At 32.2% G+C, this 27,926-nt stretch overlaps 2 protein-coding genes across 7 annotated transcripts; one reads left to right on the top strand and one right to left on the bottom strand.

The window, feature by feature from the left end:
• Positions 1-4,871: 4,871 nt before the first annotated feature.
• On the bottom strand, positions 4,872-13,719 carry LOC108345774 (somatic embryogenesis receptor kinase 1). 4 transcript variants are annotated; one of them, XM_017584516.2, is made up of 11 exons: positions 13,248-13,719; positions 12,445-12,577; positions 12,256-12,327; positions 10,950-11,093; positions 9,620-9,691; positions 9,453-9,524; positions 9,264-9,370; positions 8,439-8,570; positions 8,013-8,354; positions 6,370-6,764; positions 4,872-5,688 (listed from the first exon to the last, which is right to left on the bottom strand). In XM_017584516.2, the coding sequence occupies exons 1-11, from the start codon at positions 13,330-13,332 to the stop codon at positions 5,374-5,376; spliced, it is 1,869 nt and encodes a 622-aa protein (XP_017440005.1). In that variant the 5' UTR covers positions 13,333-13,719; the 3' UTR covers positions 4,872-5,373. The 4 variants fall into 4 exon arrangements, with proteins under 4 accessions (XP_017440005.1, XP_052723411.1, XP_052723412.1 ...); XM_017584515.2 differs by having other exon boundaries at positions 4,873-5,688; positions 9,258-9,370; positions 13,248-13,718; XM_052867451.1 differs by lacking the exon at positions 12,256-12,327 and having other exon boundaries at positions 9,258-9,370; positions 13,248-13,718.
• A 5,156-nt stretch (positions 13,720-18,875) lies between these two features.
• LOC108345649 (uncharacterized) lies at positions 18,876-27,193 on the top strand. Of its 3 annotated transcripts, none has more exons than XM_052867484.1 (16): positions 18,876-19,104; positions 21,250-21,333; positions 21,870-21,953; positions 22,759-22,955; positions 23,118-23,215; positions 23,961-24,047; positions 24,136-24,274; positions 24,465-24,710; positions 25,084-25,223; positions 25,323-25,520; positions 25,668-25,758; positions 25,851-25,989; positions 26,258-26,368; positions 26,464-26,563; positions 26,756-26,886; positions 26,984-27,193. In XM_052867484.1, the coding sequence occupies exons 4-15, from the start codon at positions 22,857-22,859 to the stop codon at positions 26,796-26,798; spliced, it is 1,491 nt and encodes a 496-aa protein (XP_052723444.1). In that variant the 5' UTR covers positions 18,876-19,104; positions 21,250-21,333; positions 21,870-21,953; positions 22,759-22,856; the 3' UTR covers positions 26,799-26,886; positions 26,984-27,193. The 3 variants fall into 3 exon arrangements, with proteins under 3 accessions (XP_052723444.1, XP_052723441.1, XP_052723443.1); XM_052867481.1 differs by having other exon boundaries at positions 18,878-19,104; positions 25,851-25,998; XM_052867483.1 differs by lacking the exon at positions 18,876-19,104 and having other exon boundaries at positions 19,133-21,333; positions 25,851-25,998.
• The last annotated feature ends 733 nt before the right edge of the window (positions 27,194-27,926 follow it).

The raw sequence follows: 27,926 nt of genomic DNA on the forward strand, positions 1-27,926 counted from the left end.
GTCGTGTTAAGTCTATTTTAGGTTTTCACTATTTTGTTACCTTTATTGATGACTATTCCAGATGTACTTGGTTGTTTTTAATGAAGAATCGTTCTGAGTTGTTTTCTATTTTCCAATCTTTTTTCAATGAAATAAGAACACAGTTTGGGGGTGTCTATTAGAGATTTACGTAGTGATAATGGTCGTGAATACCTTTCTCAACCGTTTAAACAGTTTATGCCTTCTCATGGCATTCTTCACCAAACCTCATGTGCTTATACCCCTCAACAAAATGGGGTGGCTGAGCGCAAGAATAGACACCTTATTGAAACAACTCGTACACTTCTGATTCATGGTCAAGTACCCTCACTTTTTTGGGGTGATGCAGTTCTCACAGCATGTTATCTTATCAACCGCATGTCATCGTCCGTCCTAGATAACAAAATCTCTCATTCTATCTTATTTCCTCAAGACCCTTTGCATCCATTACCTCTTCGAGTTTTTGGGTCTACATGTTTTGTTCATGATTTTAGTCCTGGTCTTGATAAGTTATCTCCTAGGTCTCACAAATGTGTCTTCTTAGGATTTCCACGGTCACAAAAGGGTTATAAGTGTTTTTCCCCTTCCCTCAATCGTCATTTTATCTTTGCTGATGTCACTTTTGATGAGTCTTCTTTTTACTTTTCACATCTATCTTCTAGTTCTGTACCTCTCCCTGTTACTGTTGATATTCCTCTTATCTGTGATCCTCCTGGTGATGCTCCACCCATTTTGTCTTCTCCTTCTTTAGACTCTCATTCACCACAGGATCATCCTTCACCTCCACCCTTTCAGGTTTATAGTCGCCGTAATTGTCTCCCTCATGACTCACTTCCGGTGCTGCCTCATGTGTCCCCTCCGGCTCCAGCAACTGAGTCTGACTTGCCTATTGCCCTCCGTAAAGGTATACGCTCTACCCGTAACCCTTCCCCCCATTATACTATTCTTAATTACCATAGATTATCTCCATCTTTTTATACTTGTCTCTCATCCATTTCTTCTGTGTCAATTCCTAAATCTGTGGGTGATGCCTTAACTCATCCTGGTTGGCGTCAAGCTATGATGGATGAATTAAGTGCTTTACAGGAAAGTGGAACTTGGGAGCTTGTCCAATTACCATCTGGAAAGTCTGTTGTTGGTTGCAGGTGGGTGTATGCTATCAAGGTTGGTCCTGATGGCACAATTGATCTTCTAAAAGCTCGACTGGTTGCCAAAGGCTACACACAGATTTTTGGTTTGGATTATGGTGATACTTTTTCTCCAGTGGCAAAAATGACCTATGTTCGCCTATTCATTGCCATGGCCGCTCTTCAACAATGGCCTCTTTACCAACTTGATGTCAAAAATGCTTTCCTCAATGGTGATTTGCAGGAAGAAATTTATATGGAGCAACCGCCTGGCTTTGTTGCTCAGGGGGAGTCATCTGGATTGGTATGTCGTCTTTGCAAATCCTTATATGGCCTAAAACAGTCTCCTCGGGCCTGGTTTGGTAAATTCAGTTGTGTTGTTCAACAATTTGGTATGTCTCACAGTGAAGCGGATCATTCAGTGTTCTATCGCCACTCGAGTGCTGGATGTATCTACTTAATAGTGTATGTCGATGATATTGTTCTCACAAGAAGCGACTATCTTGGCATCTCTCAGATGAAACAACACCTTTGTCATCATTTTCAAACCAAAGATCTTGGCAAACTCCGGTACTTTTTGGGTATTGAAGTAGCACAATCCAATGATGGTATTGTCATATCTCAGAGGAAGTATGCGTTAGACATCTTAGAGGAAACAGGGTTAATAAACTGTAAATCTTTTGAGACACCTATGGACCCTAACATCAAACTCCTACCAAATCAGGGGGAGCCTTTCTCAGATCCTGAACGGTACTGAAGACTAGTTGGTAAATTAAACTATCTTACTGTTACGCGTCCTGACATTTCCTTCGCAGTTAGTGTGGTGAGTCAATTTCTAAACTCCCCATGTGAAGACCATTGGGATGTAGTTGTTCGTATACTGAAGTATATTAAAAGATCACCTGGAAAAGGTTTGCTATATGGCCCTAACAACGATACAAAAATCGTTTGCTATTCAGATGCTGATTGGGCTGGTTTCCCTTCTGACAGGAGGTCTACTTCTGGATATTGTGTCTCTATTGGTAGCAACTTGATATCTTGGAAAAGTAAGAAGCAAAGTGTTGTGGCAAGGTCGAGTGCAGAAGCAGAATATAGAGCTATGGCATCAACTACTTGCGAGTTTGTGTGGCTTAAACAATTGCTTAGTGAATTGAAATTTGGAGATGTCACTCACATGATACTTATATGTGATAATCAAGCTGCACTCCATATTAGCTCTAACCCTGTCTTCCATGAGAGAACCAAACACATTGAAGTTGATTGTCATTTCATTCGAGAAATAATTATATCCGGAGATATCAAGACTGAGTTTGTTAACTCAAGCAACCAGTTGGCAGACATATTCACTAAGTCTTTACGAGGGCCTAGAATTGATTATCTTTGTAACAAGCTTGGAACATATGATTTATATGCTCCAGCTTGAGGGGGAGTGTTAGATGTTAAGATGTGTGTTTCTGTTATTTGGGCTTAGTCTATTATGTATTAAGGGCATTGGCCTATATCTTACAATATAAATAAACTACCCTATGTGTAGTCTAAATACACAACGGATATTTTCTCCCAATCTTCTCTATTTCTCATAAAGCATAACAGTATATTAAAGCCTTGGTTTAAAGCTGAGGTTTTGAAATATTCAAAATCTTTTGAGACTTTGATATGTCTAGCAAATGGATTGATGTTTAATATTATATGTTGTACATGTTGCAAAATTAGTAATTTCACTTTTTATATGAAGTCTTTGGATTATAAAAACACAGTACAAAATAGTGGAGTCAATCTTGAAATTGAGTCGTCAAAATTTTTTACATCCAAAGATCAAAATCCTGTATTTAAATCAATGACGTATGGTATAATAGAAGAGATCTCGAAGGTTGATTATACTATGTTTACTTGTCCAGTGTTCAAATGTAAGAGGATTGACAATAAGAGTGATGTCAAAATGGATGAATCAGGTATGACGCTAGTTGATTTTTGGGAGGTGGGTTATCCAGACGAGCCCTTTATCATGACATATTAAGCATCTCAAGTTTTTTATGTAAAATATCATGCATTTGAATATTGGTATGTCACTCTTCGAGACAAAAAAAAAATTGATATTGATAAAGAAAATCTTAATAATAATTATGATTGGTAACTTGTGATTGATCCATATTTTAACAACTTCATATGAAGTTGTCAATTTTGATAATGGTTGTGATTGGTCCATTTCAAATATACAAACCAATCAAAACAACTAAGTGTTTACTTATATTTGATAGGAGTTTTTCAGTCAATGAAAATACTTTTTGTTCTTTATTGACATCCTTTTCCATTTTTATAAGATCTCTTTGTTAATGATGTGTTTAATGCTTTTTCCATTATTTGCATTGGATATTATCATTTTCTAGAGTATGAGTATATATCTCTTTCAATTATTTTAATGTTTTGCCGATGTATGACTTTTAAAATTTATTGCTAAATTATTTTGGAGTTTACATAGACATCAAAATCACTTAAAAATATATTAAAAGAAAATTATCATGCTAGAAAATTTACTCCAATTTTACTTATCAAACCTATCGTTTAAATTTCTTAAATTTTAATGTCTATTAATTTTAGTTTCACAGACAAGTTAAAAATATTTTAACTAAACTTCAAATTGTGATTCAAATTATTCATATGTATAATATTACAATTTAATATAAAACTAAAAAACCTAGCATTAATTGAAGAAAGTTAAGGAAATTTCAAAAAACTCACAATTTTACATTTATTAAATTTAAATTTAATTACTCTACATAATATTTAATGCTTTAATAAACAAAGTTGTTTTATTCTTAAAGTTGAGTTGGCCGAAAAAAGTAGACATTTTAAGCAAGTTTGAATGTCAATGAGAACTCTAAATTGTTAAAATGATTCCACGTTTAATGCATTTAGATTCATATTTCAAATCAAATGAATTGATTCTAAAAATCATACTCAAAATATAAAGCTTATAAAACTAAAGTAATGACTAAATATAAGATCGGTTTAACAAAATGGCAAAGATTTTTTTTCATTTTTTGAAGAAATTGATTAATGGTGAATTAGATTAGAAAGGCTTAGTTCACTTTTCAAAACTCCAGAGAAAAAGTTCTCTCTCTGCCCTAAATTACAAGTGAAAAGTATTTTAAAATTCTTATACCTTTATATGAACCAGTCTTCTAATTGTTCCTCCCAGTAATTGCCTTTTGAATCAAACTATATTTAATCATCGTAGTTCATAAACAATATATGTTACAAGTTTCAAACTATATTTAATTATCATAGTTCATAAATTAAATAGTTTAATTAATCTGGATGAACTATTGATGTATTATATTTAAAGAGAGAAAAAGAAATTTAATTTTGATATACCAACTATAAAGATTAATTATCAAACAAGTAGAAATCACTCAAATAACTTTTCAAATAATTACTACAAAAGTATAATATTATAAAGTAAAAAAATAAAACCTTTATTTATAAGTATATTCTAATTAAATTGAAACTAATAAGATATAATTAATCATTAATCATGAAGCTACAAATGATACAGAAAAACATAACACACTGCCAACAAAATTAATCAGGATCATTGAATAAAAAGAAAAATGTGCCATAAAGTTGAAGCAAATATACAACAATTGATCAATATACAAGGACATATAAAGTATTAAAAATATAAGCTGCTAACAAGGTAAAAGAAGGAATTGAGCAAGTAAAAAGATAAAAAGAATGGTGGTGCAGAAAAACTAGTAAATAAATACAATGAGTCAGGATTACGTTTTAAAACATGAAAAACTTTATGCTTGGTAAATGATTAAGCAATAATCATGACAAACAAACCCTAATTTGAATGACAGCAAGCACTTGTCAAGACAAAGGATCCATGCAAATTGGACACTTTGCCCATGAGGGTGCAGGGAAAGTCTCCCACAATTTCACAAACATCATCATCAAAATTGCAGATTATAGAAAAGTATGAAAGATAGTGTGCATAGTTCTGCTGCAATTGTTTAATCTAAGTAAATTTCACTTCATCAAACTACAGCAGAAGCAGGTGATACACATTGTAACTCAAGAAAGCGACCCTTATGCACAAATGGAAATGAATACAATGCAGTGGACTGGACTTACAGGAAGGAACAAGAGTGAAAGAAAACTTCTATAGCTGATAAAAATGACAAATAATTCTATTTTCTCCCTTTAACTTACTATTGTGCCAGAGTTACCTTGGACCAGATAACTCAACTGCATGTAGATTTTCAGTTGAGTCAACAATCCAATCAGAATTGGAATGAGGGGTGAGATCCACTTCCTGGCGCAGAACCTCCACCTTTTGCCACTCGTCCCATCTTTCGGCCAAACCGTCACCATCAAGCATTCGCACCACTTCTGACATCTTAGGCCGGTCCATAGGGAAACCTTGTGTGCAAAGCAGTGCAACCTGAATTAACTGTTCCACCTCAGCATCTATGTAATTGCTATGGAGATCAGGGTCCACAAGCATTTCTAGCTTCTTTTCCTTCAAAAGTCCTTTAACCTAACAACATACTCAGCTATGTCAGATCTGGACATGACATTACTATAAAATATTATGCATTTCAGAGACAAAAGCAATAAGTACTAAACTATGAAATTCTTGTCGACAAGTAACATGGACTATAATTTAAAACTAGTGATTGTTTCATGGAAGATCATGAATGCACAGTTCAAATGACTACAAGTCAATGTTCAACATCATGTTAATCCTTTTCCAATTAGAGGCGTAGCCTGTTTTTTCTTTCCTAAATCAGATCATGATAAATTATATAGGCATTAAGTAAATTTCAGTACTAACAGCTGCTAATAGCATTAGTAACATTAACCTTGACCTAATTTTCCTAGCCTGCACTAAAAAAGTATTATCAGTTAGAACTTGTTTTCTCCTGCAAGACCTAACCGGCCACATTTGATGTCATAGATACCACTTTCAATAATAAAACAACAGTGAAAGTATTTAGAAGCACAAAAGTAGCATTGAAATTAGTACAGTGGTGGCAAGAAAATGGAAAAAATGGAAAATTTGAAATATGTTCTGCATGCTACCATCTGCGGGCATAATTACTAGTCCTGTGTCATCCTTGTCCGAAGTATTGAAGGAAGGAGAAAACTACTTTAAGGGTTGAATGAAAACAAATGTAATTAACGAATACACAAGGATATGCATTTACAGTCAACATACCCAATCTAGCAACATAACATCATCATCATTCGCAAGTCGAGCTAAGTCAAAAGCCCTTTGTCCAGTGATCAGCTCCAGAAGCATTATACCATAACCAAATACGTCAGTTTTCTCTGAAGATTTACCAGTAGATAAGTACTCTGGGGCTATGTGCCCAATTGTGCCTCGTACAGCAGTCGTAACATGGGTGTCCTTGTAGTCCATCAGTTTAGCCAACCCAAAATCCCCAACAACAGCCTCAAACTCCTCATCCAACAATATGTTTGCAGCTTTTACATCACGGTGGATAATCTTTGGATCACAGTGATCATGCAAATATGAAAGACCTCTTGATGATCCCAATGCTATTCTTTTTCTTGTTGGCCAATCAAGGGGTTGTTGATGTGCTGGACGCTCTATAATAATGCAAATACGAGATCATGAGACAACACAAATTAGGGAAAGATAATGTAGAATACTCATGTTTGACATAAATAAAATAAAGAACTGAGTTAGTAGCACAAGTTTAGTTGACTTGTGGTATAACCAAGTTCATTTCACTTACTGTAGCATAGAATGTTACACAACAGTAATAAACATCATGGGTCTTTTGTTCAATGACTATAGTGTTAACAAACTCAATTTGCATAAATCGGGCAATTTCTTTATCTTATGGTGCTTTATCTTCTCTTCTTTAGTCTGAGTCTATATTTCATACATACTTTCAGCAGGAAATGGTAAATCAAGCGCAGGATCATTTTCCAAGCCAGAAGATAACAAAATCTATAAGTGAAGTCAATGGTAGTTAACACTTAATCCAAAAACGGTGGCCCAAAATTCCTCGTTTTGATGTATATGTTGACATGAATAAGAAAAAAGAGAGCAAAAGATAGAATGACTTTTGTTACTTTCTGATAGGATCTAAGGCAAGAGGATAGAAGGCGGAAAAATGAGAGAGCGGTTAGGAAAGGCGGGATGGGAGATCTTATATAAATAGAGTTCTATTCTTTGTTAGAGGGCAGCTAGCCATATACTTTTGTGAAAACAGGTCTTGAACCTTGTTGAGGGAGATTAGGCTCCCGTTATTGTATTTCGTTATACGTTACAGTAGATACATTCACAGAGAAATTCATTCTATTCCTTTGTTATTTATTGTTTCTGTGCTGTTTGGGTGTTTGGATATTGTGAGAAAGTTAGGTTTCTCAATCGGAAACCTAACACTTTCCTTAACATCATATTAGAGAAATAACTCTAGGGACTTTGGAACAAGAAGTCTCTTTTAAACCACAGATGACACAAGAAAACTTTTTTCCAATCCACATGTCTTTACAAATTTAAACCCTAATTATCTTTTTCATTAGTATTCTATCCACGTACCAGAGCTGTAGCACATTAAAACTATCTATGTACTTCAAATGCCAGTAGCAAGGATTGATAGAATTTGAAAATTGAGAGGAATAACTGACAATGACAGGTAATCAAGAAAGGAGAGTGCATGACAGTTGAAAAAGTAAAAAATCAAACTGATATCTTATGTAACTTGTTTCCATCCCCTGAAAAGCTAAATTCAAAGTAACTACATAGCAAAACTGAAGGGCTTTTAACATAAGCATGTTCTATTTTGTTGCTAGGCCAAAGACTGGAGGAAAAAGGAAATGCCATACCTCTTAAGCATGAGGCAACACTTCCATTAGCCATGTAAGGATATACAAGTAGTCTTTCTGTTGGTGTCATACAGAACCCACGTAAACGGAGGAGATTTCGGTGCACAGCCATGCTGATCATCTCTACTTCAGTCTGAAACTGAAGTTCCCCACCAGGTGTGCGCTCCTCTTTCAATCTTTTCACAGCAACCAGTGAACCATCTGCCAAGCGTCCTTTGTACACCTTACCAAATCCTCCCCTTCCAAGAATGTTTTTATTACTAAAAGTATCTGTTGCAACTTGCAGTTCCCGGAGTGAGAACCTCTTGAGCTGCCCAAGGTGTACTTCTGGATCTTCTTCAGCTGCAATTAGATGTAAGGAAAGGAGTCAACTCTCCAATTATTCTACCAGTGCACTACTAACTCGAATAGGAAGGGAAAGCTCACCAGGTACATCAAAGAAAAATTCTTGTGGTTTCCTTCGACGCCACCATGCAAATGCAATTGCTGGAGCAGCAAATAACAGAGCAGCACCTGCAGCTACTCCTCCAGCTATTGCACCAGTGGCACTATTTCCTCCTGCAATTAGACAGAGGAAATCACGAAACATAAGTGCTTCTTTTATATTAGCACAAAATAACTGTAAACTCATAGCATAAATAGGCATTGAACCTATTAAAATGTATGACTGACCAATGACTAGATAAAAAAAGAATTTAATCTTCAAAACTTCACAAGACAATAAACAGCAACAATGGAGAATGAACAATAAGTCTATGTAAATCTACACCAACTCACTGGCATGACACAATAAGAGTCTCAACGTTCAATGGAAAGAAGAAAATAGTAACACCAATAATTAAATTTCAATAAACCAAAAATAGAAAAATCAGGACAGGAATATTGGCCGGTCATCACTGTTGAAATTTAATGTTTCTTTATTATTATTATTTATGTATGGGAACCCAACTTTAAGGTTAAGGTTTACGGAAGTGCCTTGACCTTTTGTATTCTGCTCCTTTGTACTCTATAAATACAGTAGTAAAGACAGTGTAATAAGTACATACACTTACTTCATTCAAGTTCTTCAAGTATCATAACCACATTATAAAAAGTTGAAATAGGCACCATGATGGGTACCGCGTGAACTTCAAGTTAAAACCCAGGTTAAGAAAAACTGAGAGCAACAGCTATAGAAGTTATGATAAAGTAGCAGATAACAGTGTAATCCAAATTTTAAAGCTTCACAAGCACAATAAAGACTACCTGGACCTGAGATCGGGGATGGTGGGACAAAAGGAGGAGGAGGAGAAAATGGTGGTGACCCAGGACAAGGGTGCCCAGTGACTGGGCCACATAAGTCCAAGTTGTTGGTAAAACTACAGGAAGGGTAATCCATTCAGAAATCGTTTGCAGGCCAGATCACTGAAAGCAAGAATATCTCAAAGCGGAGCAAAATACCTGATGGGAGTGAATAGTGAGAAGGAGCCATTATCAGGAACCACACCTGAGAGACGGTTATTAGACAAATCCCTACATTTCAAAGTAAATATTGAGAACAAAACATTAGCTTTGCATAAAACCATTGCGAAGATAAATAAACCACGTGGTGAGGGAAACTGTCTCACAGCACTTGCAAAGCAGTGACATTAGTCAGTGACATGGGAATAGGACCAGTAAGGCTGTTGTTGTTAAGCCGGCTATCCTTAGACAAACATACCACAAAAATGGTATTAGATATAATATTCTATAGTGGTTCAGAAAACAAGAGACAGATCAACAAGCACAAGGCACCATATTACGCTTTTACAGTCCTAGCCTATGACAGAAAAATAATAGCAATTTACATCAAAGTAATATAGTTTTCATTTTCATTTTTGGTTACTCTTACAATACCTTTTAAATTTTTTCAAAGAAACAAGCACGAAAAAAAAAAAAAATATATATATATATATATATATATATATATATATATATATATAAGTGTTCACAAAGAGAGAGTCAAGCGCACATGATTTGATTAACAATAACTAAATGTGGGCTGGGGAGAGATGAAGGAACAATTTTGGGTAAATAGGAATGCATTTTGAGCCAAGAAGGACCCCTTTGGTTTAATTAATGATTAATTTACATTTCATTGGCTTAAACTGTCAACTCTGTTTAATACACAGAATTAGTAGCAACCAAAACCATAGGTGAATGTATGTTATCTAAATTTTAGATTCACTGTAGAATTTAACTAGTATGTACTAAAAGTATAAAGCTTTTTTACACTATCATCCAATCATAGATTTCAATCCATGGTGGTAAGATCTAAATGGAATCAAAAACTAATTGGTGGTTTGTTTATAATAATATGATTCAATACTAGGTTTTTTATAATAATTACTTTGAAAGTCATATCTGTCATGGTTGCTAATTGGTTAACTGTGTAAAAATCTTAACGGTATCAATGTATGAAATTAAAATATTTATTAATAGCACGATCGCATGCGCCCCAGAGCCTGTATATCCGCATTTCTATTATATTAAAAGAACAAAATTTCAAAAAAATAAATAATTTGTAATAATGGTTTAAAAAAAATCTGTGGTGCTTATTTTAAGTGGAGAAGTTATATAGATACTTTTCAGACGGGAGATTGTGCAGTTACATATTTTATTAAATAAAGAAAATTAACTCTATTCATTAAATGATAAAATTGTCTAATTAAAAAGCAATACCAAAAGTAGTTATAAAAAGGTGTGGAAAATGATCGTAAAGATAACCCATTTGTTTTATTGTCAATGCGCATTAGCATATTCATCTTTTCATTTACAATAATAGGAGCCGTTCATAAATCATAATGCAAACCAAATGTAATGATGATAAATAATGGAATTCAGAAAAATAATATTCTTAAAAAATTTCACAGAATACATGTACATAAAACAATTCATCCCAACAATAAGTGTACTCACAGGAAGCGCAATTTTGACAACTTGCCCAATGACTCTGGGATAGGTCCACTGAAGTGGTTCAGATACAAATCCAAGCTCACCAAATTAGTAAGATTTCCCAGATCACTTGGAATTGGTCCACTAATGTTATTGCTGTAAAGTTCCCTGATACGAAAAAAGAAATGACATGAAAAAATATGAACATATCAGACATCCAAATTAATATTTTGTAAATTAGAATCCAGCTAAATCTTTTTAATATTTCATTAACATTTTATCACTGACTGCTAGGAAATTGCTATCATCCATTAAAAGTCATACAGCTTCCAAAGTTAAAAGAGTCATTTAAAAAGTACTTAATGCAGATACTCTGTTTTCTTCAGGAATACAACAAATGCACATAGAAGTATGGGAAATTTCTCTTGTGGATGAACTATTAATAGGCTTCTTTTCAAATATGTTAGAACAAGATCCACACAATCCCAAAACACAAGAGGCCTTGGATTTCCTCCTCAAGAAACTTCTGAACAGGTCAAATGCAACTGCTGAATCACACAAATTCAAATAGATAGCATAAGCAAAGAGAACCTATGCACAATTAGAATGCTAGTCAAACCACCCTTAGCCAAAAACCATTTTCAATTTAGATAGCTTATCAATAATCCAAAGCCAAGAGTGTATGGACAAATATATGCTAGAACATTCTTAAAAACCAAGAGTGTATAGACAAATACATGTTCAAACTAAGATCATCAATACAAAGTTTTCTTTTCTCTGTCTTCTTTTTCTGTTATCCTCTTAATATGGTACCAGAGTCATATTTCTATAAACAGAAGTTCATTAATTATAAGATGCTCAATACAAAGGCCTTTCATATTATCTTTAATGGTACAAATATCAAGGGTTCAGATACCTTAGATAAATTCACCAGTTACAGAAAATATGATAATTATTCTGAATAATAAACTAAATAACAATAATAGCATGCACTTATCAAGTTCAATATCTTATAAAAACCTTACCACCTAAAGTCTGCATTGAAAAAACTGAATGAAATGTTTTATAGATAGGATATTTCAGAAAGTGACAATAAATTATGTATCCATAAAATTAGAGATCTGAGTACCAACATTTGCCCATGATGACAGTCTTAAACACTGCACTGTTTTGCTCTACATTATTGGAAAACCATCCCTATGATACTATTGAAATAGAAAATTAAACTGACAAATAAAATATTAACAAAAACAGGAAAAAATATTGTCATCCATAATAAAAATATTATAAAAGGAAAACTAAAATATTGAAACATGAAAGTATAACATACAAATACTGTAAGTTTTTAAGTTGGCCAAGCTGTGGAACAAGTTGACCAGACAAAGCAGCATTTCCCAGATCACTGATATTAAAGCAAAGGAAATAATAATAAGACGTTAAAATGTAAAAGATGACATTAGGCTGCAAAAAATACAGAACTAACATAAATGCGACAAATATCAAGGGGCAAACAGATTACACTCTAATGACACTATTATCATTGTTGCATGTTACATGAAACCACGTGCATGGATTCACCAATGTAGGGTCCCAACTTTGCAAAACATTGTTAGGATCCTGTAAATTTGTCCTCAGGTTATGTAAGGCGTCACCTGTTTCATAATACAAGAGCAAAAGATCAGGTGCTGCAAAGACTATCATCTTGAAAATTATTTTTTACACACTGCATCTAACAAAACAACGCCCTATTGATTGGATTGGGCAATACACTCCCGACACCCAACACACATAAACACTGAGAGAGACAAATAAATAAATAAATAAAACAAAAAAAAGTTCAGCAGCTGTTGAAGTATGTGAATCAGAACATTAGAATCATGTCCCTACTACACAAACAAGTACAAACAATTGAGGAAAAAGATAAGCCTAATGAACACTGTTCCTATTCCCTATGAGTAATCACTTCACACTCTGTTTCTTACTGTAACCATAAGGGCGTAGCCCATTTTGTTAGAATCTTATGGATACACAGTGCAAAGGCATTGCCATCAGATGTTCTCTAACACAAAACCATAAGGTCATTGGGACAAAAATGTAGATACAATATCTTTCAGGACGTTTGTACCCCAAAACCAAACTATGATCCGTGAAAACCATTACAGCACTTAACATTGCAAGACGTACACAAAAACCATAACACAAACAACGAAACATCAACCAAAAGTCCCAGATATCCAACTCAAACACAACCAAAGCTTAAACTCCTCAGTAAACGAGCCACAAAGTAAAGAGCTTCAACACTCAAAAAAAAAAAATACAAACCTTCCATGTTAGCAGAAACCAAGCACAATGGGTGAGCTAAGAGCACCCACCAGAAGAAAACAAACCCCCAAAACTTTCTCTCCATCAAAAACTAAGTCACCAGAACAAACCTCAGATCCAAATGGTATCTCACCCCCCAAAACACCATCACAAAACACCAACAACCCAAAATGCCACAAAAACCCTAACCCCCTAAAAATTCTCACATGCAAACCAACATTACCAACCATCACCACACCCAGAACCCGATCCCAACAAAACCAACATTTTCCAAAACCACCCTGAAAAGGATCAAAACTCAGAAATCATAGCATTTTCCCACATTCTTCTTTTCCAAAACATAAAACAAAAATAAATAAATAAAAAATAAACTTTGCTTTTAACTTTTTCTCTCCTGCTTATGAAGGAAAGAGCACACTTTACTTTTAATTTTAATTGATATTTTTCTCTCTCTGTTTATTTATGTGTGAAGAGTGGAGAGTGTATTTGAGTGAAGCGTGGTGAGTATGAGTCAGTGAGGCTGCCCGAACGGTGGTGCCCGCTGCCCGAATCCAATTAAAACGCCTTCGCGCTATATTGCGGAAAGCAATGTGAGGCAAAAGCCCTCCGTTCTGGGGTCAATAAGCGTGTGATTTCTGTGGGTCCCACACCTCTCGCTTTTATTACGCTTTTGTAACATCTTATATTACTATACTATACTAATATGATTATTATTGTTATTATTATTATATATATAAATTTATTATTAGGTATATGTGATGATGGATTACAGTGACTCTTCTTTGACTATTGGTGATGAGAATTTAGTTCACTGTTTTGTGATTTGAAAAATCATTGAACAAGTTTTTTTGCTTTGTGCTTTTGTTATTGTATTTTGGATCTTTTATGCAAATCGATGTTTAAAATTATTTTCATATTTATATTATGAACCTTAGGTAAAATTTGTGTGTTCCAGTCTAAAAAGATTATTTATGTTACGATGTACTTATTTATTTTCTGGAAATTATTAGTTTTTACTTGTGGAAAAGAGTAAAAGAAGGTTTTTGTATTAAAAAGAAGGTTTGGAGCAATGACTATATTTATTTCTTCGTTTAGTATTTGATTTTTAATTGATTTTTGTATTAAAATAATGAGAATAAGATAAAAAATATGTTAAAAATAGTTTTATACATGTTCTTTTAGATATTGTGTTAGCATAAAGTTAAAGAGCATAAATTTTGATAGATGTTTCAAAATCAAATTTTATGTGTTTTTATTGCAGAAAGATCTTAATGAAAGATTTGTTTTTATATTAAAGTTTTTGTAATTTAGTAGATTTATTTATAGATTGTGGTGTATCTTTGATTCTATTTATTGTTTGTTTTAGGTTGTATTAAAATATTTTTTGAATCACAAAAACTTAATTTTATACTTAAGATAATTGATTAATAATCGATTATTAGTAACAATTATGACTTACCATAATTGATTATAATGAGCAATTATGAAAATTTTTAAACAAGTTTTTTTTATCGTTGTGCATTTATTAAATGCATAATTAATTATCATGGATAATTGGTTGGATAATTGGTTATCAGACTTTAATTAGTTGACAACGGATTTTTGGATGTATCCTTAAGTGAGATCTCTATAAATTAGATTGGGACTCTCATTCAAAAATACAAAATACAAAATACAAAATAAGTGTATTTCGAAAAATCTTATCTGCAGTGTGGCTTTGAGAACTTGGCGTGTTGGTATAGAGCGAGAACTTTCACAGGGAGTGTGATTGAGTGTTGGTGATGTTGTTGAGTTAAAAGCCTATCATCCTTCATGAAGCATTCGGAGGATGTGTCCATCCTTTGTGAAGATTCAGAGGAGGTGTTCATCCCTTGTGGGTTACAGGAGAAGTGACTTTCATCTCTTGAGGTAACAAGAGAGGTGGTTTCTAAACTTTTACAAATTGTTTCTTTGTGATTGTAATTTGTAATTTTTTTTAGTAGTAAACTGTTTATATTGATTTGAGATAAGCGACGGGATGTAGGATGGGTAAGATCCAAACCAGGCTAAAATCATTTGTGCAAATTTCTCACCACGTTACTTTTTTTTATTTATCGTTATTATTTGCTCAGTAAGTTAAATTAAGAAGAATTTTTAAAAGACACACATTATTATTAAAAACCAATTCAACCCCCTCTTGGTTTGTTATTCCACGCTAACCATTCTGCTGCAGCTGATGGGGCTGTCGCGACCCATCAAATTTGATGTGCATTAAAATATAGTGCTAGGAAGTGACTCCTAGGTCGTCTCTCAAGGACCAAATGTAGTTCGAGTCTTAGGTCGAACACGTAGTGGAGGGTTTTGAAAGTGTTTTCGTGCTTAGAAATGAACTAAATTAAATTAAACCTAACAGTTCATGATACAAGGCAAGAACAGTAAAATACCAATTAATAGTGCATAAATCTCAAGGAACCATGGTAATCTTCCTACTTTCACACCAAAAAACATATTTAAACTTCCATTAAATGAAATTAGATGCAACAAAACATATTATAATGCATGAAAACGAAATTAAAACAGTAAAAACAAAATTAAAACATTAAAAACGAAACTGCTACCGTCAAAACGAAAATTCAGCAACATAAAACAATAAAAATAAATCTGGAACAGAAAACTGCAGTACAGAAAATTGCAGTGCAGAAAACGAAAATACAGAAAATAATAAATACAGAAAACAGTAAATACAAAAAAATGAAATTACAGCAGTACATAATAACAGCAATACAGAAAATATAGAATTTTAAAATCACAAATTGCAGTAATACAAAAACAGTAAAAACATAATACAGAAAATAGTAAAGCAGAAAACAGTAAATTACAAAATATAGAAACAAAATTAGGATTACTGCAGCAGAATACAGAAAATGAAATTACAATGAATAATTGAAAATGAAATAATCAACAGCAGAAGAAAAACAGCAGTAAAGATTAAATTGTAGAAAAACAGAATACATAAATTAAATTACAGCAGAAGTTAAATTACAGCAGCAAAACAGAAACAATAAAACAGATCTGGAATTTCAGTAGCAGAAAATGAAATCAAACTGTGAATTGAATTGAAATTGTAGATGAATTCATTATAGCAAAGAAGAGGAAAACAAAATTAGAACCCAATCATCCAACTACAAGGCCCTTGGAACGTCCTCTGCTAGGTGCTCCACTTCTAAATGAAAGATCATGCTCCCAGCTGGCGGCTGCATTCCATGCCTTCTCCAAAATCAATCACAGCTCTCTGCCTCAGCCGTAGCCCTCCATCCTCCGTGTCGTGTGTTCTCCAAAAAATGAAAGATGATCATGAACCTAGGTAATCGATTACAGCCTCTCTATAAGAGATTACAAGTGCATGTGTCCAGTGTGTATGGTGCAGGAACAAGTTAGGTCATTGAATTGTTGAGAAAAAATGTCATTTAGGTGCTTTCATGTAAGTTAGATGAGCTCCATATGCATCTTTGGCCATTTTCTGTCCTTGTAATCGATTATCAGAGGAAAAATGGTCATTTGTACAAAAAGTTCAACTATACTCCCCAGCTGGATAAACAACACTTTCCAACTCTATTTTTCTGACCTTTACTACTTGTTTTGTTCTTAACTTTCTCCATCGAACTCCACATGACTTGATTCTTGTTTTGTTGGAATCTAGACTCAAAGAGCTTTCGAATGACTGCTAACTCATAATTTTTAGACCACTCTACTAGGTGCAGTTAATTTCACAAAAACAAAGTTTTTTCAAGCTTTCTAAATGAGTTTACTTTCAAGTTATTGTTTCATGTTTGTTATTTTAGATGAATGAGTGAGTTTAATGGTCATGAGTGGTCTTTAGTGCACCAATGAACATGTTAAGTCATTGAATTGTTGAGAAAAAAATGTCATTTAGGTGCTTTCATGTAAGTTAGATAAGCTCCATAAGCATTTCTGGCCAATTTCTTCCCTGGTAATCGATTACAAGAGTCTTGTAATCGATTACCAGAGGAAAAATAGTCATTTTTACAAAAACTTCAACTATACTCCCCACCTGGATGAACAACACTTCCCAACTCTATTTTTATGACATTTGCTACTTGTTTTGTTTTTAACTTTCTCCACCGAATCCCAAATGACTTGATTCTTATTTTTTTGGAATCTAGACTCAAAAAACTTTCAAATGACTGTTAACTCATAATTTTTAAACCACTCTACTAGGTGAAATTAATTTTCCAAAAACAACATTTTTCTAAGCTTCTTAAATGAGTTTCATTTCAAGTTATTATTTCATGTTTGTTATTTTAGATTGGTGAGTAATAAAATGTTGACTTGTAATTGAGTAATTTAGTTTGTATTTAGAACACAAATCTTCTGGTGACTTGAAGACGTGTGAAGGACTTTTAGTAAAATAATTATAGTTGACCTTTGGTCTATTGAAAAAATCGAAAGTTGATGATCGTCTTATACTGCAAAACAAAATTAAAGAAAAACAAAAAAGTTTTACATCTTTATTAATAACAGACAAATATTTTCGTGTTAAGTGAATAAATTTCACCATAAATATTTATAGACAAGAAAATATTTAAAATAAATTAAACCTTTTAGTATATTTTAGTTTGTTAATTGAAGAAGCTTCTAAACAAAGTTAATGCAAAGTTATACGAAAAATGTTTTGAAGTCCCATATCACCTAATCCAAGTAACAAAGTTCTGTAATACAACTTATATATTTGTTGATCAATTCCAGAAATATTAATTTATTTTAAAATGAATTTTTATATGGTTTTAAATCCAACAATGAAATATCCAATTTAAATTCCCACATTGAGCGAATAAATTTTGCTATAAATGTTTATAAGAAAAAAAATATTTAGAATGAATTAAGCTCCTCAAAATAAATAAAAATATATTATTTTAGTTATTAGTTGATAACACTTCTATAAAAATTAATTGCACAAGTTATAGGAAAAATACTCAATTCATAATCACTGGAGTCAATATCAACTTATATATAAGGATCAATTCCACAAATGCTATTTTATTTAGTCACCTATTAATACATTCAAAAATTAATGTATTTTATCGTCACACATATATTGTAAAGAAATTATTTAAATATATTTTTAAATCAAAAATATTTTTAACATACAAAATAGTGATATTTGTTTCGGCCTTTAATATTTTTAATATTTTTTAGTTTTGGGGGAAGTATGGGAAACTTAATTTTTAATTTTTCTTCCAATACTATAAATGAATTTAAATTAGATTTTGTTTATCTGGGAGAGTTATTTTGGGTTTAAATTTTTTAATGTTTTTAGATAAATCTTTTAAAAAATATGAAATAGATAAATTCTAAATTTATTATAAAATATTAGCAAAAACATAGGTACTGTCAGCAATTATATAGACATATTTTTTAAATATTTATAAATTATTTAAATATTAAAAATAGTAATTAAAAGGATAAAATTGATAACTATAAATTATTTAAATATATATAACAGTTTTCAATTAAAATATTGGTTTATAATTTTCAATTTTAAAAATTTATGTAAAACAATAACATATATCATTTGTATTCATTATGATACTTTCAGTATAATTATGGAAACCTGTTATCAAATATATAATAAAGTTCTGATGACAATTCTATGAAAGAAGAAACAAGGAAACTGAAGCTATTAACAGAGCAACATCTCTGCAATGTCCGATGAAGCGACTGTCCCCTTCGGCGGGTTCTTTATTCTTCACCATTCAATTCGCTCCCGACTCAGCGCTGAACTCGGTCACTGCTTGTTCATCTGGGTTTCATATTTGTGTCGCATGGTGGTCGCAATCGGTTCGGCTTGGTTTCTATGGTATTTGTTTTCTTTTATTGGAAACCATATTTCTGTTCCTCTTTTCTCAACATATGAACTGGATCAAACCATACCTAGGATTAGTTTGGCAGAAGTGATTTACTCTTAGGGTTTAGATTAACTCAGTCAAGTTCATAAGATCATGTTGTCTTTCTCAACTCAGAATAGTTCAAAAAATTTGTAAAAAATTGTAGTATTTTTTCTTACATTTTGAGCATGGACATAAAAGTTTTAGTTTAATAATAATGGTATAATAATAGTAGTTATGAAAGGTCTATTGGTCTGACCTAATAGGTGTTATTTGTAATTTATGAAAATTGTTTACAATTTAAATGAGCTGAATTTGATACTGTAAAGACAACTTATACAAGGGTGTTTCCATTTCTGGTAAAAATATTATTTTTTGGAAATTAGAGTGTTTGCATTTGTGTAAATGTTTGAAACAATTTATAAGTAGGTTAATAACCTATTTTCAGTTTATGTACTCATATATGAGTTATGAAGACAACTTACACTTAAACTTACATCCAAAGTGCAACACTTTATTTTTAATTTATTTTCAATAATAGAAATAACTTGTTGCAAATGCTTGCATCATAAACACCTATAAGCACTTTGGTGGTGTTTGAATAAAATTCGCTCTTAAATATTTATAATGGAAGAAATCTGCTAAAAATAATTGAGTTTCTCCAATAAAGTCTAGTTGCAAACTTCACTTGTTGACAAAGTTAAATCAAAAGACTGATGTAAAAGCTAACAGCACAAGTTATAAGAGAAGTGTTTAGAAGTCCCACATTGCATTCATCAAGTCTTTCAGTGCAACTTATATGTATGTGGGGCAACTTCTTTGGTTAATACGAATCTGTTTTAAGATGGAATATTACTTACTCTAGTAGGATTGCCCAGTTTAGCATAGACATTCCTCTGAGGGGATGTGTGTTGTAAAGTCCCATATTGTCTGCTACCGAGGTTAGTTGTCCTTAAATAAAACTTTTTAGGTTTCAAAACCAGCTAAATATTGTTTTTGAAAGTCTGATTCAAAGGAAGCAGTAGTTTAAAAGAATGAGTAACGATGCTTTGACACACAAATTTTTTCCATTCATTTGACACTCTCCTTCTTTACTTTTTACTCTTTCTTTTCTTTCTTAAAAGTACAAAAATCCACTCTTTTATGACCATTTTATGCATGTAATGTGTGTCAAATGAATGTAAATGTGTGTCATCCTACCATTGTTATAAATGAATTCACACATTTAGGAGAAGCCAATGGAACACCTAATGTGTTGTGTAAATGTGGTTTGGATTTGGAAATTTCTTTAATTTTTTTTACCAGATTTTCTTTCTTTAGCTTTATCAGCTAATACTGTTGGCATTATTTTCTTTTGAAGTAGCTAGTGTACTTCTGGGACATTGAAGTAGATAGAATGTGTTCATGGTAAGACATTTGATAATGGGTACTGAAACAAATCTTTGTTGTTAGAAAGTTGAAGAAGATCTTCTTGTAATCCTTTATATTCTTGTAGAAGATTACTCCAAATAGCTTTTATTCTTTCTTGTTAGACTGCTTATGTGCATCTCTGGTTTGTTGATATGTGTTGGACACATCAGAAAAGGAAATTAATGTTAGTGTCTTAGGGATAACATGTAATATTTTTCCTTTTATGTGTTATATTATTGCTATTTACAATTTTAAATTAAAGCACGTAAAAATATTCATCTTCTTTTAATAAAATCTTACCAGAAAGTAAATTCTTCCCATAAACAGAGTGTTGGATGCTGGATAATACTTATTGATAAAAAAAAAATTATATACATTAGTGACATGCTGTTTTTGTATTATAGAAGGTTAGATAATATAAATTCATTAAGCTTTTTAGTTGATTTAGCAAGTTCCAAAGCATTTGTTCAAACAAGAGGATATGTGGTTTAACTCTGTAGTTACTTCAAAACTTAATCATGAATGTTATTATCAAAATGTAGTGTAAATGTCATCTAGTATGTTTAAACAGTATGAGACTAGACTATTTGAGTCCTAACAGTTGTTTCATGTTTCTCTTGGTGCATTGATGTTTTGATTGAATGATTGTGTGGGTCAAGTACTCTTCGTATTGTTTATTTCCTGTCATTGGGCCATCTTTTTTGCAGTATGCAAAACTCATGCCAGCATGCTTCACATATTCAAATGCTCAAAGCTTGTGGGAAACATGTGCAACTCCAATTCTTAAACAGGTAATCTCATTGTAGATTAATTCTTACCGTCATTGTTGGTTTCAATTTAAATTACTCATAATGTGTTATCTAAAATGGTCACATTTGGATGTATAGTCTAAACGGCTCCGTGGTTGAATTGTCTGTTGCGCACGAGTCAAACTGATATGAAATATCGATTAACCTTAGTTGCAGGATTTTAACAAGATTAAACATATTTGTTAATTGTTTCTGCCACATTATCTTTTTTATTGTGGACTAATATATTGGTTAAACAAAACTTGTAGTACAGAGTTCATTTTTGTGTAGTGTCCATGGATCATGCCAAAATTGTCAACGACATATAGGTGTACATACCAAGCAAATAGTTCATCCCTATAAATGGTCATTTTATGCATTCAATATCAAGTTCATCCATACTTTTCAATTTGTTTTGTTTTCTATTAACATTAGTTCAAGTTTTCCCTCTAATCATTCCATTCTATCCACTGCTTGTGTGTTGAACCTAGGTGGCTTTGAACATTAAATCTATCATGTGTTGTCCTGTGCTTTTACAGGTGAAGAGTGATTTTACCAGATATTGCTATGGAGATGAGCAGCATTTGGATGAGACATGAAAACAAATATTCTTATATGACCATGTATGTTATTTGAATTAGTGAATAGTCAATTAGGTGCTTTTATTTTTTGTATATTATTACTCCATTTTCATACTTTTAGGAAGTACATAAAACATACAAGTAACATTTATTTTTCTCTGTTCTCTGCTTGTGTTTGAAATGAAACACAACACAGTACTTGAACCAATTTCCTACTTAAATTTGGGGTGATTTGGTTCTGAACTTGGTGAAAACTGAATCCTTCTTAATACATAATGATATATTTGTCATTAACGAACCATAAAATAAACTTAAACTATTAGGGGATTGCATGTGAATCTTTTTTCATACTACAGACTCTTAACAATCTTCATCCGCACTGGCAGCTTTAGCTAGACAATTAGATTGCCACTGCATGAACTTGTTCATAATGAAGTTTGCATAACTTATGTTGCTGGTTCATCTCTTGCCTTGTGCACACACTATCATCTCTCTCTGTATTGTGAGCTCTTTTAACTGACTTTTTACTCATTTATTACTATTTATTTAATTTAAAAGTCCATTTATGTTCATTTGTATTGTCTCAGGCTCTTTTGGGTATGTGGTATGTCTTGGTTTTGGAATCTAAAGCTACCTAATTCTTTGTTTGATTATTTCCAGTTGCATTTAGATTGGCCTTTAAATTTCCATTGTAATCCACTTGGCATTTAGTAGACTACTTTTAGTATATTAGAATAACATCTTCAGAAAATTGTTCAGATTTAGCTTTAATACATTTATAGATTGATAAAAAAAAAGTAATACATTTATTACTGCAATTAATAAAGTTTTTTTTAACTATATATAGAGAGAGACGGAAGGACACTCTCAAAATTGCAAACCAGCCGCCTTTGCTACTCCCTTCTACTCAGCATTCAAAGAGAGAATTCCTTTCTCCTACTCAAAATGGACGTGATATTATCTTCTGCTCAGACTAAGAACTCCGAGGATGTTGTGGCCAGTCCTCCAATTCAAATTGGGGGAACTGGAAAATCTTGTCATCAAGTATTTTATTAAATTTTTTTTTTACTTTTGTGATGTCCACTTTTTCATTTTGCATGTTGGAGTTTGGTGATTTTTTTTACTAGACTTTGTTCAGTTTATTTCTTGATTTTGTGGTACATTTGGATGATAACACATTTGTTTTGTTGGTTTTCCACTGTGAAGTGCCGGCAAAAAAAGGAGAATTTTGCTGCAACCTGCAAGAATATAAAGAAATCGAAGAATTGTCCGATTAAGTACTGCCACAAGTGCCTCTTGACTAGGTCAGTTCAGCATTATAAATCTCGGGTTTTTTTATTTATTTTAGATGTTTGTATTTTTCATAGAAGTGTGATATGCTTAGCACTGCCGTTGAGGAAGAAATCTGAACTAGGTTACTGCTATATTCCTTCCTATCATATGCAGCATAGCAAAGATATATATGAAGCTATGGGAACAGTACAAGGGCATAGAGGAGCTCAAGGCCTTGTTTTTGGCCATTTTTATGGGAAAGCGTTTTTTAATTTGCAACACCATCATCCAAAGATCCATTGTTTTGCAAGAGTATACAAAGAAATCACAAAAATGTCTTTTCTTGTACCAGGTCACCGGTATCCCTCATGAGATACTATATCTTGTGAGAACAGGGTAGGACCATGAATAACACAGTTGTTGTCTATAGTGGTTCTGCGTAGCATGAGTAAGATTGTTTATTATGCTCGATACCTGTGGCCTTGTACAGATAAAAGACAAAACATTTTGGTGTGTTTTGTGTGTTTCAACTATAGTTGCAAAGCAATGGAATTTTGGACACGTCCAATGCAAGGAAGAACTTAAAATTTTCTAAAAACTATGACTAATATTGTTTTTGTAAATGTGAAATGTTCCAAATGTGGGGTCCAAACATGCTATACATTTAGAAGGAATTAGGCTCTGATTGTCAGCTGAGATATCCTTGGTACAAAATGAAAAAATCGGAGAGTATAACAATATGTTTTCTCCAATGACAATTTTCTTGTGGTGAATTAGGTATGGGGAGAATGCTGAAGAGGTCGCGCAGTTGGCATATTGGACATGTCCGAAGTGTCGAGGCATTTGCAACTGTAGTCTTTGCCAGTGGGTTTCTTTTTTTATTTTTTCTATTTGCTTTTTGAGTTGGTAGTGTATCCATGAGTTCATTCTGATAAAGGAGTTATGTTTGTAGAAAGCGACGAGGTGAACAGCCTACTGGTCCCCTATATCATAGTGCCAAGGAATCTGGCTTTAAGTCAGTTGCAGAAATGCTAGCAATGAAGAAGAATTTAGAAACATCAAATCCATTAAATGAGGGTAATCTGAAAAAGGTATGCTATTTTTCTACCTGTCCCCTTTGCTAAATCTCTTGTGGTTGACAGATTTGGTTGAGAAGGATCTCTTGTTTAACTGTGCAAATTCATGATAAGTTACTGATGATATGAGTGAATGTGTTTATATTTCAATTTATGATAAACTTTTCATGAGATGGTTCGTGTTCTTTTTTGTTATTTCTTGCAGGAGCCTGAAGTATTTCTCTCAGGGGAACTTGGAAATGAATATTTTTCAGATGCAAATGTCACTGAAGTTTGCACCAAAGACGATAGTGGTGAGAATTTTGGAATGAACTTAGAGAGAGAAACAATTGCAGAGGAAATTCTTTTGCCACCTGGCATGGAGTTAAAAGAAATATTTGGCATCGAGTTACCACCCAAAGATGTTGGGAATGCATTGCAAATTTTAGAGTTTTGCAGAGTGTTTGGAAAGGTATGGTTTCATGTTAACAAATTTTCCTGATGTTTTTTCTAATTAATTGCATTTAATAGTTCACTGATTGAATAACCACAATCGGCAAATTCCTTTAATGCTATAGAGGGATGTTACCAAATTGGAACTAATTATTTCTATCAATATCATGCAACTTGAAAGTCAAATTTTAGATGATTTTGCAGTTGGTCATTTAATTGAACGTTTTGACCATGAATGATATTCCCTTCTGTTACGTTAAATTATATACCCTAGAAAAAGTGGTATTATGTTTCAAGCTTAATTCTTGCTTTATAGTTATGGTGTTGCAACTATTCATAATATATTAATCAAGTGTTTCTTCACTGTTATTCCTGTGTGTAATTTTAATCAGGCTCTTGATCTCAAGGAAGGAGAAGCTGAAGCCATTTTTAAAGAATTGATCAATGAAGAAATTATGGATGAACATAACTCTTCACTGATTCAATTTCACATTAAATTGTTGGGATTGATTGTAAGCAATTCGAAAAAAGAGTGAGTTATCCCTTACAACTCTTGTTTGAAGTTTTCTCAGTGATTAAATTTTTTTGAGATGCTTGAATTAAAGTTTCCATATGGATTATTTTGGTGTAGGTCTCCATCCTTCTCAACCAAGAATGAAACTAATTCATGGTTGAAACATTTAGAGGATTTGATTATGCAATCATATCACCTTCTAAATGATTTCCCTTTGGATTGGTTTCAAGAAGGCATCAGTGGATACTATAAATTGGATTTGTCTAAAAAGTTTAAACTGATGACTCTTCTTTGTGACGAAGTTTTGAACACTCAGTAAGTACTGTTAAAAAATATTCCTTTTTTTGTATTCCTCTTTTGTTTTACTACTTTCACCACTTCATCTTTCTTTTGTTTTTTTTTTCTTACTTTTGTTGTCTTAATATCAATTAAAGTGGTGGGAAACTTGCTTAATATGTCCAGAAAACTAAGGAGTTATATTCAGGACGAAAATTCAAGGCATGCAAAAGTAGTGAAAGAAACAAAACTTAAGATTGCTGCAGCTAAGGAAAAGGTAATAGAAAACAAGGTCTTATGATGCTCTTTGTATATGAATTATCCTTGCTGTTACAGTTCATAATAATTCTGTGTGTATGATATGTACAGATAAAGTGTCTTGCACAAAAGTTGCAGAATGAGAATGCCAAAGTGTCCTCCATTCCAGGGGAGGAGCATGATGCTCATATAAAGATAAGAACTGAGGTTGACGAAGCACACATTGAGATGTTAAGGTTAAAGAGCACAGGTGAAAAATGTATGTCATGATTAATTGTTTCTTAATAGATGTTAAGGTTAAACATCTAGGTAGGTCTTGGTTTAATAAAGAAATAAATGTTCTTAATGTGGTAAAAACAGAAAATAGAGTATGTGTAGGTAATTTTGTTTCTTAAATAAATTAACGCTCTTAACTAGGCCAAAATGGAAAGTTTGGATACATATAGTTGTTTTATATGTTACTAGTTTTAATGTTTATGTTATTGTAAGTGTTGACAATTGTTTTTCTTATGTTAAAGACAAAAGTGGATGTGATGCCACGAGAATCAATCCAGAGTTTGTGGACAACAATGGGATGACATTTTGGAAGTTACAAAGTTACAATGACGAATCGGTTCTTCTGCTGCAAGGTAATTCTCAAAATTTATGAGCTCAATTTGTCTGATTGATGATACCATTTTGATTAGGGAATTAGCAAGTTTTCTAAAAGAAAGCATGAATGCAGATATGAAGATACAAGATGAAACTGCTACTTTACCTGAAGAAAGCTGGTTTGTTTACGGTCTTCCAAAGAAGGACGAGATTGATAAATATATATCTTCAAGGTGAGTTGTTTTCTTAAACTTGAGTGAATTGTTGTTGTGATTTCAGATACTTTACATCATATTTGAAATTGAATTGCTTATATTTTGTCAATGAACATGATGGTGAATTTTTAATGTCCTATTCGGATATTTATATTTGTAGACTAAGCCACAGCTATTGAATCACATGTTTCTTTTCTACCTTGGTTGCAGGGCTAAAAGACTTAAGAGTCTCAATTCTCAAAAAAGTTTGTAGGAGTTTATGTTTAATGTTAATTGTTCTTAATAGCACAATGCTGGCAAAAACCCTCATTCCATATGGGTCTTCTTTCTGTGGAGTAATGGTATTGTATTAATGATGAGACTCTTGTAAATTTATCTACTAATAACAATATGTTGCTAACATTCTTTTTAACATGATATCATTTTTTATTTTTGTAGGTTTCGGTGGAAATCTCCTTTGTTTTTGGACTCAAGGGACCTTCATTATTGTAATCATTGTATATAACTTTTTTGTATTTTACTTTAGTGGTATACGAAATGAAATTATTTTTTTTTGTAATTTAATTACTATTTATAGTTGTATTTTTTTTATTTAACTAGTTAGATGTACAATAATATATTCATTGAAATGTGATAATGTATTCTTAATATTTTTAATAGTTACAATAAGAAGAAGTCTAAATTTTTTGTCTTGATGAAATGTTAGCAATATACGACTTAGTGTTACTATTTTCCATAATCATATAATCTATTATTTTCCATAATCAGTTAATCTATTATTAGAGATACGTGGGATTATTTGTAGAAGTTGTTCCTAATAAATAGTTTTATTAGGTCAATGTGTATGAATTATCTATAAATTTCAAAGGTAAGTTGAATATCAATAATAATGTTATTAGCTTTAATTTGTTTTGTTCTTATATATATATATATATATATATATATATATATATATATATATATATATATATATATATATATATATATATCATTTTATGATTTTTCATTTTTCTTGACTGTTCTACATATCATCGCAAATCATTAAAAGAAATTAATAGATACACTAAAGTTCATTAGGTAAAAAACCAAAAATAAAATACTGATTTTATAAGTTACCGTCTCGAAAAAATATTAATGGAACTAAAAAGGTAAATGATATATATCAAGAAAATAAAAGTTATGTAAATCTATCTTTTAACTAAAGTTGTTACTGAAAAAAAGAAAAAGTAGTTGATACGGCCTTTAAAAGTTTATAATATAATGTGGTTTCTAAAAACAGATATTGAATGATAAATGTAATATTTCATTTTAATCATATATATTTATTAAAAGAGACATTCACTAAAAAATGAATGAAAGAAGAAATAACTCAAATAAATAA

The sequence above is a fragment of the Vigna angularis genome, chromosome 8 (assembly GCF_016808095.1).
Source record: "Vigna angularis cultivar LongXiaoDou No.4 chromosome 8, ASM1680809v1, whole genome shotgun sequence".
Lineage (NCBI taxonomy): Eukaryota > Viridiplantae > Streptophyta > Magnoliopsida > Fabales > Fabaceae > Vigna > Vigna angularis.

Coding starts and splice junctions, on each gene's coding strand:
- LOC108345649 (XM_052867481.1), top strand. CDS start 22,857: ATGGACGTGATATTATCTTCTGCTCAGACTAAGAACTCCGAGGATGTT. Junction 24,711..25,083: donor TTTGCAGAGTGTTTGGAAAG/GTATGGTTTCAT, acceptor AATTTTAATCAG/GCTCTTGATCTCAAGGAAGG. Junction 25,521..25,667: donor GACGAAGTTTTGAACACTCA/GTAAGTACTGTT, acceptor TAATATGTCCAG/AAAACTAAGGAGTTATATTC.
- LOC108345774 (XM_017584515.2), bottom strand. CDS start 13,332: ATGGAGAGAAAGTTTTGGGGGTTTGTTTTCTTCTGGTGGGTGCTCTTA. Junction 12,578..13,247: donor GGTTTCTGCTAACATGGAAG/GTTTGTATTTTT, acceptor ATTATGAAACAG/GTGACGCCTTACATAACCTG. Junction 5,689..6,369: donor ATGTTATGTTGCTAGATTGG/GTATGTTGACTG, acceptor GTATGTTGTTAG/GTTAAAGGACTTTTGAAGGA.